Raw genomic sequence first — 15,025 nt, forward strand, 5'->3', positions numbered from 1 at the left:
CGTTGTGTTTCTCTTCTTTGTATTTCGCCTCATTGACACCAGACTTGAAACCATCGTACAGTTAATGTTATTATTCATTAACTTTTTCATCCGTCTGAATGAAGTTGACTAAATGAAGCGATGGTGGGTGCACACACACAAGGGATGACACATGCTCAGTAGTTCATATTGCACTTTATTCAGCTCTGAGGAGGCAGAACTGGGCGCAGACCTCGTCACTGTCACAGATCAACATTTATTGCTTTTGGGCTGCCAGGCCGCACGTCTCACATCTCAAGTATTCTCACACTAAAACTCTTGCGTACATGGTTTAAAATGTCCCGTCTCGCTTTGTGTGAAGACTCGACGCTGAATGACGAGATGGACAGAGAGGAAACAGGAGAGATTTGACACCTTAATGGAGGCAGAAGGTTTCATACAACATGTGAACATACTGATAAAAACAAAGAAATAATGCACAATGTGATATTTTTCGTTATCTACATCACACTGGGACAATATAAATAAAGGCCTTCACTTTGAAATGAATATAATTTTAACTATTACGTAACATTTCATGGCATTGTCACATATCAGACCTGGACAGACACGGATCATTACAGTCCAAAAGCTACAGGGCAGAACAAAGACAAGAGGTTGTTCGGGCATCACATGGGTGACAGCTTGGTTCCTTTCTATGGCACAAACTCCTGCGAGCTTTACAGTCTTTACCAGGTGAGTCTGGACACTGCAGGTGGAAATACGCTCTACGCTCTATAACCTGGGAATCACAGGAGAAAGGTTCAAAATATATTTCTTAGCACAAACTTCACTTCAGGCTTGACTTCTGCACGGTTCAACAAATTCACAACGCACAGTTTTGTTTCTTGTTTTAAGTTAACACTGCGCTGATTGATATCTTTATTAATAAGATAATAATTATTAACAGTGGATCAAATGACTACAGAGTTTTTTTTTTGTGTGTGTGTCTTTCAGCCCATTGTTTTGGTGACGTCACACTGCTCCAATAAACCCACTGCACGCTACCTGCCATGAACATATCACAGCTGATCTGTAGAACCGGGTCGAGTTGCTGTAGCGAGGTCTTTTCTATTTGTGCTAGAAATAAACGCTCTAAACTCCTCCGTCACTTCAGAAAGCAGATTACTTCTCTACGTACGTACATTATGTGATTGCATTAGCAGTGCTGTAGGTGCACACTGAGGATGAAGCTGATGATGATGATGATGATCAGGTTTGTTCCTCATTCATCTCTATTTTCAGTATTTTGACAGGTTTGTATTTTTCTGGCCAGGAAACAGTGAAAATCATGAGTTAAAACTAGAATTTAAAAAATAAAAATCTGAAATGTTGATTTTCTCTCTATAATGAATATAGCTCATTATGTAAAGTGACAGCTATGATTAGCTCTTTATTAATACTATTACAGTTTTATATTATATAATAAACAGCCTGTAGAGGGCAGTATATGCAAGCTACACACACTCCCAACAACCAACCGTGTAAACTACGTCCTAATGTACCACTGCACATGCGATCACACACAGCCTTCGGGGAAACGCCACTTCCTCTCACAATCTGTTGTCGGGTAAAGAGGACAAACAGGTCACATGACTGGGATAAAGCCAAGTAGGTCACATGATGGGGTAGGGGGTAGGGGGTAGGTGGTGGGGTGGAAAAGGCCTCAGTGGTCCAGGATGCGGAGGTTGCCGGAGACGATTTTGTTTTCCAGCATGGAGCCGGCAGGAATGTCGATCCGATCTCCGTGGTTGGCGATGATGATGACGGTGCCCTGTGAGGAGGAAGAGTGATGGGTTTAGTTCGGCGGTGGAAGACGTCCTCATTTACTCAGGTAAAGTAGGTACAGGTACGTCAAAACTGCACAAAGCACAGAACCTGAGTAAATGCACGTGGTTACTTTCCACCCCTGGTTTAGTTTTTGGCTGAATGACATTTTCAAGCCAGGACGTGATTAAAGCAATAAATCACGGACCGCTCTCTGAAAGCTTCTGTTACGTCCTCTCATTACATCTTTGTTCAAATGTACGTGACCTGAGAGCTGAGACCAGATTATGATCTCTCAGGGTTGCATTTAAAGGTCAGTGAAATTTAAGGATTTCTCTGTATCTTTTCACTCACAGCTGCCTCAAGTGTTTCTCCAGAATTCATCTCTGCCACATGAACAAATATAGAAGCTAAAAAAATCCCCAGCGGTTTGCAGCCTTTTTAAGATCCACAGTCTGGTACCATCAGTGTGGGCAATATAAATATTGCAATGGTCTTTCTGGGTTATCGAGTCCAACCAAAGACATTTCTGCGCGTTTAGAACTAATCTGAATCTAATTTTGTGGTGAAGTGACATTTGTTCCCCTTTAAAAGCCTTTTGAAATCCACTTTGATTTTACATGAGAGTTGACAGTGAGCACAGTGCAGCAGATACATACAAATCATCATTTTCCTCGTCTCATATCCAGTAAAACTTCATTCTGAGTGAAGCCGTTTACCTTGAGCGACACGTTCTTCCCAAAGGTGACGTCTCCAGACACGGTGAGGTGGTCGAGCTCCAGCATGTCGGGGATGCTCTCGAAGCGGGTCAGGTACTCCTGCACCTGAGCACAGACGGACACGAGAGGACATTTGTTTATCCTACTGTATGTGAGGGTCAGGATCTATCTGATCACCTCCAGCCACATTAATCCTTTAGCAAAAAAAAATGCATGCATTGTATTCATTTCCATATTTAACTATTGATTAATTTACTGTGTCACTTTTGGTCTCAGATAAAAGCTTAAAAGAAAATCACTTCTGGAAAACGTTAAAACCACACGTCTTTGCGGGCATTGAACTAAACTTTTAACATCTGCTGTTTAGTTTTATATCTGAGCCGATGACAGCAACACATCCTCTAACCACGACAGCGTTGTCATCGTCACCTGGGTGAAGGAGCTGCCCAGTTTGACGTGCGGCGTGGTTGGGAACTCTCTCTTGGGGCTCATGGTGAGAGAGCCGGCGTCCAGGCTGTACAGGTTGGACATGACCAGCAGAAGGTCCGACGTGGTCTTGACGGGCAGGAAGCGGCTGCGAGGTACATTTATTCCCAGGGCGTTGTCGAAGCTTTTGATGGCTGCGCCCACCGCCGTCTCCAGCTGGATGACGTTCTGTCCACCGTCAAGCGTCTGAGGGTGAACGAGAGGAGGGAGAAGTTAGTTGCAGTTAGTGCTGTGATTTTATCCGAGTTCTCTCACACACATGAACCTACTTGAGAAACATTGGCAAGATTTGAATCCATTAATGAGCCACAAAGAACCATAAAAAACTCAGTTTCCAAGTTTGACCTTTTGTTTTTACATAGAAAAAGCTGAATCATGTCTATTAGTATAGTTATAAGTCTTATTAGACACTATATAGTTTATAATAATACTGGACATAACTCACATTGTTAATCTGCTTGGCCTGCCTTGGCAACAGTCAGTTAACTGTTTAGTCATACTAGTAAAACTAATTTGAATTGGAAATTGTTACGTAACTGCTTCCAAAGAATTTTTGCAGCTGAAACATCTGTGATTCACTTTGAACACATCTGTTGTGTGGTTGATTTAAAACCTCGTTTCTCCAGAAATATCAAACCGTCACGTCTTGCTGGTCATGATGGTTTTCAGCTTCATCAGCAGAGGGTTTTACCATGTGGCTCCTAATAAAATAATACTCCTCGTTTGACTGGCTGGGAAACCACCAACTGATTCTTTCTTTGATAATATCTGCACCAGTTCTGTTCTGGTTATATGTTTGCACAGGAGGAACTTACACTGAAAGCACTTTAACGAGGGGTCTTTAATTATCATCATTACAGCAAGCACAAACTGTTCCAGCGGTCTTGTGGACATACTAGAAAAACTTTCTCGAAAACCACACAGGTGGGTAGGACAGCGAGTAATGATATAATGATCTGGGTCACAGGTAAAACTGTGAGAAGGAATTATGTAACACTGACCACTTCATGGACGTTTTTATCTTGGGTGTCTCCCATGTGCTGTAACGGGAACCGTCACCCCTCTAACCCTGTAGTTTTAGTTCTGCACTCTTAGAAGGCACCACACATACAGTTACGTAAAGCCGCACAGTTATCAGCCGTTATGTAACACTCACTGTGTCACGGTGTGTGATTTTTGTAACCAAGGGCTGGAAAATTACATCTATTGGCCGAGAAAGCAATAATCAGGACTGAGGCTGCTGCGGTTCGGCAGTGAATTTATTACGCCGGCTGCAGATTTGCATACCCTGAGGCGGCGCTCCTCTGCTTGGGGGGGGGGGGGGGCGAGCACAACCAAAATAACATCAAGTCACATCAAGTCACATTTGTTTGCTGCAGTGCTTCTAACAGGACTGCTCTGTCACCAGGAGCTTTGGAGGACAGTGAAGGACAAACATGGAGTCTTAAAATGATGCTCCAACAAATGACGCTCACACCTTTCCTTCATGTTAATTCAAGCAGCAAGTTTTTAACTACCTCGCTCTATGCTTCATTAAAAAGAAAATGAACTGTATCTAACCGTGTGTGAGAGCTGCAGCAACAAGCTCGATAAGTAGAGCAGAATGAGATGCAGCTTTAAATTTTAAGTCACAGAAGTGACGTTTGTGGGGGAAATTAAACTTTTAAATTCAGCTTTGGCTCTCTTATGCCATCCCACACACACACACACACACACACACACACACACACACACACACACACACACACACACACACACACACACACACACACACAGCTGAAAATGGAGTCCAAGTAGGGCAGATGAGCCACAGGAGAGGTGACCAGAAAAGTGGATTGGTTTGAAGCTGCTTTTCTTCTCCTTTGTGTGCAAAAACCTCACGACAACAAACAGCTCAGAAAGTGGAGTTGTGCAGGAATGCAAACACACATACACACAGAGAGGCTTCCAAATATGAGTCTCCTCTGCAAGCTTAGATTGTTTTTGTTTTTTATTTTAGCAAGATATGATTTATTCAGAAGTGGTGGTCTCCGTGGAGGAGAGAGCTGCAGATATCTCTCTGCTCTGCTGTGCGAGGCGTCTGTTCCCGACACGACGGGGTGGACGGGGTGAAACAGCGCAGATGATGTTGTTGTGGGAGGTCGGCTGGTTAGTTAGAGTGAATTGTTTTTATCTGAGCATCTATTGCACACTCAGCCGTCCCTGTGTGGTCCCTCTTTCAACTGGTCCCCTCAGGGTTTCAGACTCACATGGACGATCCAACAACAGACTATTACAAGGACATGAGTCATTTCACTCTGATGGCTTCCATAATTTATTGAAAGAGAGGGAAGAGGAAGAAACATAAAGACGAGAGCATCTTGCAAGGCAGCAGATTCCAGGAGACTTACAGTATCGCTCCCACTGAGGGGAAAAGCCTGTGTTGTCGAACAGAAGGGAAATGTAAACAGTCGACACCTGACAGACACTGTGAGTCTCTCCTCATACAAAACTGTGACAACTGCCCCCCCCCCCCCCCCCCCCAATACCCTCCATTTGTACCTTAAGTTCTCACAATTAGGGGATTTTGACGGCTGTAAACAGGAAGTATAATGTTGCCATGGAATCCGTGAGTTAGCGATAAGCTACAACTTATCCTTATTATAAGTTCTGTATTACTGGGATCGTCTTTCTTCTGTCATTTCTAAGAGGATTCATGGACATTTATTCACGATGGACATTAGACATAATAACATTCTCAGTAAGTCTATTTTACACTGAATCTAAAAATGTGTGTATCAGGTCTGTGTGTTCAGATGTGACTGAGTGACTCTGAGAAGCAGCACCTCCCCTTTCAACCTCGGGGGAGCCGCGGCTCACAGTCTGAAAACCTCAGATCTACAGGGTTTATGTTGTTGCTGTGAAACACAGGGTTAAGACTCATGCTAGATGTCCTGGTGGGAGCTGTGTTAGTCAGCCATCGTCACCAAAATCTTTGTAAAGCACTGATGTTAACATGTTTTCACAGCAGTGACGGCCATATGTGATAAATGCCCGTCCTCAGAAGCAACTTTAAATCATACTTCTTTCATGTGCGAGAGATTCAAACCTTCTGGCGTCGCCTCTTTCACATCAGAGGTAATGACCTTATAAATAATATAGAATCAAATCCTTTATTAATCATCTGCAGCTCATCTATCAGCTACTGAATAACCTCTTCACTCACCTTGGGGTTGACTATGATCTCCATGTCCATGGCTTTCTGCTCCTGCAGCCTCTTGATAGCAGCCAGAGAGATCCACAGGTTGTTGGTGTTGAAGATCTTGAACTTTGAGACCGACTTGAATTCGTCCACGTGGGCCTTGGGCACCTGGGCGATCTCCAGCAGACGCAGCTTTCCTTCGTACTGGATCAGCGTGCCACCCTGAAAGTAAGAGTTGGCATTTTTCACAGCACGTTCTGTCCGTGTGAGTGTCTGACTTCAATCTGGATTTTTAATAAGGACTGTTAAAAGTTGTTTTTTAGAGTAATAAAAGTTGGTTGGTGTTAGTTTTCCATTCTGCTAAAAAATCCTTTTTATTAGTCATGTCATAATTGAAAACAGGAGTCCAGTAGTTGCTATTTAACCGACGTCCACTAGAAAGTAAGTTATGATATCACCAAGAGTGCTGTAAAAATCCTCCCTCGGCCTCCGTCACCTTATAACACCTGCTGTAAACGCTGCTGTGGACGAAGCCATTCAGAGCTTCAGTTTCAGACTACATCTTTGGTTAAAGGTTTAATATTTCCCTCATATAAAAGTGATCAACCATCACTTATGACCCAGTGGGAGTGTGTTGAGGTGGATTTAATCTGCCTGTATCTTCTCATTCTCCTCTTATTGTTCTGTGTTCAGGACATTTCTGGGCGGCAACCTTTGAGCAAAGTGGGTGTGCAGCCCCCTGCCCTCCGCTCTCTCTCTGTGTCGTGGATGTACCTGTGTCTTCGACCTTCCCACAGGTGTGTACAAAGGTGTGGGTGTGTTTATTTGTGCTTTAGAACGTAGCTGCTGTTTTAAAATCAAACACCACTCCCTGTCCTCATTTACTCTTTAGCTCACTCAACCACAGCTGCTCTCTCTCTCTCTCCCTCTCTCTCTCTGACCCAAACAGAAAAGAACAAACCCTGTATATCATAACCCGCTGTTTCCGGGCGAACCCAGACCTCCTCCTCCTGCTCCACATACCTTGACGTCGGCACGTGTCTTGTCCGTCACCTCCATGATGAACTCGCAGCGCTTGCCGTTGGGCTGGCTGACCAGGTGGTGCAGGATGTGGAGGTCCACGGTGGCCCCCAGGTTGTCGATGTTGGACACAAAGATGTACTCCTTGCCCTGCGAGATCAGCTCGTCCAACAGGCCCGAGTTGTAGAAGCTGGCGTAGATGTCGCCGTGGCCCGGAGGGTACCAGCCTTCTGCGTTTTGCCCCGTCATGGTCAGACTTGTGGCCACAGGGAGGAGGGACTCTTTGTTGATGCGAGGGTACCTGGACAGAGGAAGAGTCGTTTGAGTGAGGCAACAATATCGCGAACCACGATTTGATTTTGATCGGTCAGTAGTTTGTTTGTTGACTGGTTTTGGAACAGGTTAGGAGTTCAGCATCAGTTACCATGGTGATTTACCCCAGTAAGAAGCAAACTACCGTCGTCAGACTGAAAACTCAAGAGTTAAACCTGAAATTCCTCAAATCCTGCTTCGTAGTACAGGCCTCAGATGACAGCGGGGGGGTTTTCTTTCATTACACTGGTCGATCTACTCTTTCTTTTTGTAAATAAATGACTTTTCTTTAGCTGCCAAGTCTTCGAGGCCGGCTTTGACGCAACCATTTACAGTAAATACTTAACTGCATGATGAAATATAACATCTGAGTATCGTTTTCTGTTCGTATGTATATGGTCTGTATCTCTTATATACAATATTCTGTGAATCTCATGTATTCAGCAGATAAACAGCACAAAGAGAAAAGCATTAAGCCAGGGAGACTTCACACCAGGACTTCAAACAACACCCTCATGAAATCAACTTCCAAGAAGGCAGATGAGGCAACAAGCCAAAGAGTCCAAGCCATCATCGCCGTGTGCATTAAACTGATCAAAGGGTTTCTGAGAAGGATCCGCGTCAGGTCGAGTTAACAGACCTCGTCGTGAGGAACAGCTCTGAGTGGGAGCCGGCTGTGTTTTTGGCAGTTTGAGGATATTTCAGAGCGCAGATGAGCTGGTCAGGTGAGAGGAGCTGCACAGTAGAGGCGCGGAGGCCTTATTAATTGAGGATTTATTCCAGACTGTTCCTGGGAAGATGCTTCAGATGAGTGGTTTTGATATGAGCTCATAGACTTCAAAGGTTTCATGTCATCTAAGACCCAAGTCTGAGAACATTTTGTTACTTCTGCAGAAATGTTTTTCCTGTCGTGGATCCAATATCGCTGCCGCAGCAGACACAGTTTTCTTTCCAGGCTACAACAGGACATGAACAAACATCTTATCGAAGAATCACTTCATCATCATTATAAGTAACAACTGAGTAAACATTTGCCTCTTCCTAAAGTTATGATACATTTTTATTTGTCCCGAGAATAGTCGTCGTGTAGATCCTTACAAACATGCTGAATGAATTCCCTACGACATGTTGTTTACATCGGTTTCTGGTCTCCCTCTTCTCCGAGTTTATTGATGCACCGATACCTTATAGGGCAGCGAGTCCAGGGGACCTCGTATCCCAGGGGGCACTTCTGCAGTTGCGAGTGAGTACATAGAAAGCTAATTTAATTTCTTCTAATTCTTTGTGTTAGGAAAAGAAAACAGCCAAACAAGATTACAGATTTATGTGACGCTGATCGGGTTCGTTTACAGTTTTGTTTCCTTGCTGAGCTGCAGCAGAGGGCCAGTAACACAAAGAAGGTGTTTTGTAGTGAAAAGACTGAAACTTTGAAAGATTTGATCTGTTTAAACACGAACTTCTGGAGCCTGGTAATAATTTAACTGAAATCTGGAACCACAGCTGCAGACATTGATTTTGAAACGTGTCCTCGGGGCCTCTGAACGGGAGGAATGGATGGAACTGAACTGACTGCTGCAGGGATCAAACATGTAACCCACATATTACATGGGGGTATTTAGCAATATTGTTTGAGTCTGTCCAAACCTGAACTGCCTTAAGGAAGCTGCTGGAGTTAAAGTCCACCTTAAAGAAGCCGATCAAATATTAACAAACAGCGCAGAGCACCAACAAGGTGTGTGCACCTCCTGTTTGCGTGACGCTAAAAGAGCAGAGCTGGTGTGATTAGGGCTGCAACTCACAGTTATCGTCATCACTGATTAATCTGCCAATTAATCTGTCGATTCCATTGTCCGACACTCGAATATATTCAGTTATCAATTATCAAAATAATTGCTGATTATTTTTCTGTCTGCTGTGCTTCACTGTTTCTTGTTACTTACAGGGAAGGCTAGCTGCCTGAGCAGGATTTGCATTTAGAATGAACTTGATTGCAGTTTATTTTTTCTGCTCATCACTTTGACAGGTAACCCTAGAGTTTTGTTTTGGCTAAAAGATCACAAGAGTGGCTCCACACTTTTGTGTGGATGAAACGAATTGTTTTCTCTCAGCTGGAACATCAGATAGCGTGACGTACGGCTGAATTTAAATTGCCTTTTATGAATTACTATCACGACCTCGGCCACAGACCTCTTTGTTCTCCTATTGATTGAGGTTTCAACCACTTCCTCTTTGCCGAAATTAAATCTTAGAGCTCCCACGCTGCTGTCTAAAAATGCTTTGTACTACACTCCTTCAAGCACACAGAACATACAAGTGTTTTAAATAATTCAAGGGAAATAGTAAAAAGCAAGTTCCACTTGACTGACAAATGAGACACACCAGGGCATTAAATATTAACAGCTCTCTCCATACATTACATGACGTTCCCTGTCTGGATGCTGCTGTTCTTGACAGTTTTAGCACAGTCAGGAGCAGCACACTGCAGAGACCCAATACACACCAGCGCTTTAGAAGAGGAAGCTGAGTTTTGGGTTCAGTGCTGCTAACTATTAGTGAAATCCACCCATACTGACACTGATCTTTGTGCACTCTCTGTCCAAATCTTCTCTCCAGGTTAACATCTGGAATAACCTCAGGATCCTATCGGTTGATGTAACTGCTTATCAGCGTACTGTGAGGAGTGTTTGCACCAGGCCTGCTGTTACTCAACCTTACATGTGTGTGACGTGTCATTGACGTGGTCTCTCACCTGCTCTGGTTAAAGGTGTGTATCTTGACGCGGTGGTGTGTGTACTTCTGCAGGATCTTCTTTGTGTCTTCGTCTGTGTTGAAGGAGTTCATGAGAACCAGCGGCACATCTGTGTTGTAAGTCTTGTTCAGGTGCTGTGGGACATTAGAAAACAAACACAAACTATGTAAATGCCAACTACATTTAGATTCATGTCTCCAGGCGAGACAGGAGACGAATTTAAAACTGCACCTTCACTGCTCTTCTTGGGGAAACAACAAAGTTTAGGTTAAAGCTAAAAGTTAAAGTTGCAGATTGAAACACATTGATTAGAATTCCTGGATCGGTATCACACATAATAAATACTAAGGAGAACAACAGCACGATATTTCTGTAACTTGTGTCACTAGAGTGAAAATCAAACCTGAGGAGAGACTGAAGCAACTTCTTTTATCAAGATAAGAGAAAACTACAGTGAGGAGAGGAGGAAGATGAGAAATGGGATATGAATCAGGGAGAAGCTGCCGTGAGAAAAGACTGTAAAGAGTTGAATTTCCCGCCTCGGACAGAAAACAGGGAATGATTCGACTTTCCTAAACTAAAGCGAGAGCTTCTTGTTATTAAGAAACCAGGATGGACGTTGGGTGGACATTCACTTCACATATCACGCAGACAAACACTGATCTCTCCCTCTGCATTTAGTTAAATGACAGGGTGAACTGTGAACTGATGTCAGTTTAGGATGGATGTTAAAGTTCAGCCTACTGACGCAGGCTCACACACACACACACACACACATCATAATACACTGCAAACAGACTAAAAAAGGATTACCTCACATCTTGCTTTCAAGCATGTTGACAGTGGGTGTGTGGAGGTTAAGAGGGGAGGGGTGACAATGACCACCTGGAACATTTTGTACTGTACTGAGCCAGCGACCGGTGCTGGCAATCATAAAGGGCCTATGTGTAGCATTTGACCAATATTACTGCATCTTTTTCTTACAAAACTACAGACTTTATAAAAAGAAATTCCTTCCTGTTGTTACATACAGAGCTCCGGGGAAACTCGATGAGGAAATTCTGAACTAAAGTAAGTGAAACTTTGAAAGATATCCACTTGATTTGTCTCACTCAGACTGTGAAGCCTCATATTACTTCAGACAAACTTCAGAATATATTAGACTGTGGATTTTGCCCCCCCCCCCCCCCCCCCCCATCTTTCGCACTGGCAGAGCAATAGGAAGGACAGTCACACGGGTGAAAGCAGTAAATCCTCAGCAGCCAGGTGGCGACATCCAGTAAAGCTGAAAGAGTTTTGTCCGACCTTCCACGTCTGTCAGTGACAGTGTGCACGTCGCTGCTCTGACATGATCCAAAAAAAGTTAAAAAAAAAAAAAAAAATGCATGAGGCAGAGTGATGACTGAGAGGGGCGTTGGTTCACACACAGGAGACGTGGTTCTAGGGTCAGTGTGTGTGTGTGTGTGTGTGTGTGTGTGTGTGTGTGTGTGTATGGGATCCATTTTCTCTCGTCCTAAATAAGCTTTCTAAATAGATTCAGTCAGGAGGTAATCTGACCAGACCTGAGCAGAAAATGGAGAGCAGTGACTCGGACACAGCGAGCAGTGTGCTGCGAGGGGAGAGGCGTCCCATGAGGCCATTATGAAACACACACAAATACAAAGCAGCCACACACACACCCAATATAAACTCAGTAACACCATACTGTACACACCAAAGCTCCGGCATCATCGTCTCTGACTGATTCATAAGAGATTTTTTATACTGAGGCTCACAACTGTCTCAAGGCTTTAACCTTTACATTTTCATAACTGTCACCTCGTCCGAGCTGAATCAAGGGATCAGTTGTGCGGCTTACATATGGAATACGGTACATGTCATGTCTGGACGTGGGATCAGGTATAAATATGACCACGCCTCCCGTCACACACACACCGCTCTCCTTTAGCACACAGCCCTCTCTGTTTCCCTGCCGACGCCGCAGACCTGCCCGCCTGCACACCAACAGATCCTCTTTCACTGCAACTCCCCCAATTATCACACTGGACTCCTTTTTCCGAAGACCTTCAGCCCACTTTCAAAAAACGCATGTCTCTCCTTGTGGCGCCTCAGATACGAGAAGTAAACGAGGCCTGTGTCTGGAGGAAGTTCAGTACGTAGCACTGCGCACAGAGAGGCGGCGGCTCAACACATTTTTCTGCACTTTTTAAACAGGTTGTGCAGATGTTTTTATGATGTTTACATCAGACAATACAGAGCATCACTTCCTCCTCCTCCTCCTCCTCCTCCTCCTCTTCTGACATCACAACCAAAGTGTGGCAACCGGCCATTTTGTCCTCCGTGTACATGGCTCCAACGAGTTAGGCAACACCTAACTGCCAATACTGCTGCCAAGCCCGGGCCGCGGTGACAAAGGGATCTGGAAAGGAGAGCTGCCAGTTGTGAAGAGTTCAAACTAACAAGTAGAACAAGAACAACACAGAACGCGAGAGGCAGAACAGATCCATCGTTTCATCTCAAATGAAGACAGTTTAGTTTTAGTTTAGTGTTTTCACCTGTGAGGTTCGGTGACTGGGTAAAAAAGGGTTGTAAGAACGTGCACTCCTGACTGTCTGTAATTAAAAGCCAGTGTCTGGTTTTCACAGTGAGGAAGTGAGAGTGAACCTCCCACTCTCTCTGAGTAACTCAAAAATCAGTCTTGTTCTGCCGCTCCTGCTGTACACTGCGTTCACACCGTGCCAGCAAATGAGACAAGCCCACTTGAATTCACTATCATTTGGGTGGCTCCAACATTTACTCGTTTCACTTCCTTAAACCACTCTGAAGAGTGAGGACCAGGCCGGGTGACTGAACGAGGAAAATATTACAACTGCTATTGAAACCATTATTGGGAAATTATTTGCAAAAACATTCTTTTAAGATTAGCTAAACATATTCTTTGACTAAATTTGAAACAATCCACGTTGCATGCATGTTCGTAGCCACTCGGGTGTAACATAGCACTGATATCATTTCATCTAATAAAAAAGTGATATGGCAAGTAGTTTTCTATCCAGCAGAGATGGAACAACAGTAGCATTTGTTTGGAGTCTTGTTTCTGGTAACTTAATAAATGTAAGTCCAATATAATTCCACCAACTCCTGAGGGAAATATCTGTTTGTTAATCTGTTAAATGCTCCACGATGTTCATCAGCTAGTTGCTAACTTTATCCAGGTGGTGTGCAGTCTGTTTTTTTCAGAGCTCTTTCTCTGCAGATTTGGGTAATAATTCTCTGTGGGTTCCTCACAATGAGAAATGCACATTGTCATTTGGTCCATTGTTGAAACAAAATTTTAATTATTGCAGATTTAATATGATTGGATACAAATCTAAATTACTTTGGATAATTAATGAAAACAGACAGAATGGAAACTGCACGTGCTGATACTTACCTCTTCACTAAGCTTAACAGCACTGTACATAGGAGTGATGTGAAGCCCTTATGTCACGGCATCAAGCTGTAAGGACCAAAATAAATCATCTTTGCTGCAAACCTGTGAAGACGTCTTACAAAAAGGTCTCACGGCAGAGACGTGGTTCAGCATTCGATTTTCCCTTTTAAAGTATTTCACAGCTGTGGATATTAGAGTTATTGAACAATGTCTTTCTAGTCCCCCATCATACCGCGACCCCATTCTCCAAGGCCTTAGACTCGGTTCCCGGAGACTTCCTTTACCTCTATCTGCTGCACGGTGAGGTCCAGGAAGGTGTTCTCGTTGCGGACGCTGATCAGGCTCTTGGGGCCCTTGCACCCCATGCTGGTGCCCAGGCCTCCGTTCAGCTTCACCACCACCAGTTTGTTCAGGCTGTCAGCCACGTTGTCCGGCAGACCGCGAGCTTCGATCTTGTCGTAGGGCTGGATCTGGAGCAGAGGAAGAGGAAGAGGAAGAGGAGGAGGGAGAGAATTTAGATTTTATTGCTTTCTGCAAACAAACTAGTAATATTAACTTTTTTTTATTTCATTTTTCCTTATGCAGAGTGGGGACTGTAACAGCTTTGAGTGTGGGCTGATTAATTTCCAGCTGAGCAACATAATGGGCTGAATTGATGTGGAAATGCGAAAATGTCACAAAATGTTAATTTGTTCTGCGACAAAGTGCTTTTTTGAAACAAGACGGGAACTGCTACATGCATGAAATACAAAAGACGCATTACAAAGAACAAATTTTGTGGCATGTTTTTGTGTGAATGGTGCAGATAATAGTAATTACAACGGCTTAATGCATCGTCTTCAGCGCCTCTGTTGGCAAGGCAGCAAAAATCATTGCAGTATGGTGTGTGTGTGTGTGTGTGTGTGTGAAGCAACATTACTGGGTCAATACTGCAGCTCTCATATCAGCGTATTCATACATCATGTATTGACTTCTTTCATTCTCTCCCACGGAGCAGAGAGAAGTGACGGGACGAGAGGAGAGAGGAGAAATTCACAGGAATGTCATTTTCAATTTAAAGGTGATTTCCAAGGCTGCTTTCCCCGCTGTTGTTGTGTTTGGCTTCAAGTTTCATCCCACCTTGAATGAATTTCATTCTTTCACAGGGAATTTTTTAAAAAGCAAGTCAAAAAAAAAAAAAAAGAAAAAGAAAAAGAAAACTGCGAGCGATGTGCAGAAACATCCAGGGACACTAAATTCTAACCAGATGTTACAACAGCTTTTTGTTGTTAAGACGGGAGCGAGTGGGTCAGTGATAAAATCTACCTCTGTGTGGGTTTGCCTACAAATTTCCAAAACAA

General features: G+C 43.7%; 1 protein-coding gene across 3 annotated transcripts in view; it reads right to left on the bottom strand.

The window, feature by feature from the left end:
- Nucleotides 1-157: 157 nt before the first annotated feature.
- ugp2b (UDP-glucose pyrophosphorylase 2b) overlaps nt 158-15,025 on the bottom strand; it is a 29,361-nt gene continuing 14,493 nt past the window's right edge. For all 3 annotated transcript variants that reach the window (XM_056395398.1, XM_056395396.1, XM_056395397.1), the window contains 7 exons: nt 13,970-14,155; nt 10,253-10,386; nt 7,195-7,492; nt 6,196-6,393; nt 2,934-3,176; nt 2,505-2,609; nt 158-1,792 (listed from right to left, as the gene is read on the bottom strand). In XM_056395398.1, coding sequence (XP_056251373.1) covers nt 1,685-1,792; nt 2,505-2,609; nt 2,934-3,176; nt 6,196-6,393; nt 7,195-7,492; nt 10,253-10,386; nt 13,970-14,155 — 1,272 coding nt within the window. In that variant the 3' untranslated portion in view covers nt 158-1,684. The remainder of the gene's footprint in view (nt 1,793-2,504; nt 2,610-2,933; nt 3,177-6,195; nt 6,394-7,194; nt 7,493-10,252; nt 10,387-13,969; nt 14,156-15,025) is intronic.

Source organism: Seriola aureovittata, chromosome 14, assembly GCF_021018895.1.
Source record: "Seriola aureovittata isolate HTS-2021-v1 ecotype China chromosome 14, ASM2101889v1, whole genome shotgun sequence".
NCBI classification, from domain to species: Eukaryota; Metazoa; Chordata; class Actinopteri; order Carangiformes; family Carangidae; genus Seriola; species Seriola aureovittata.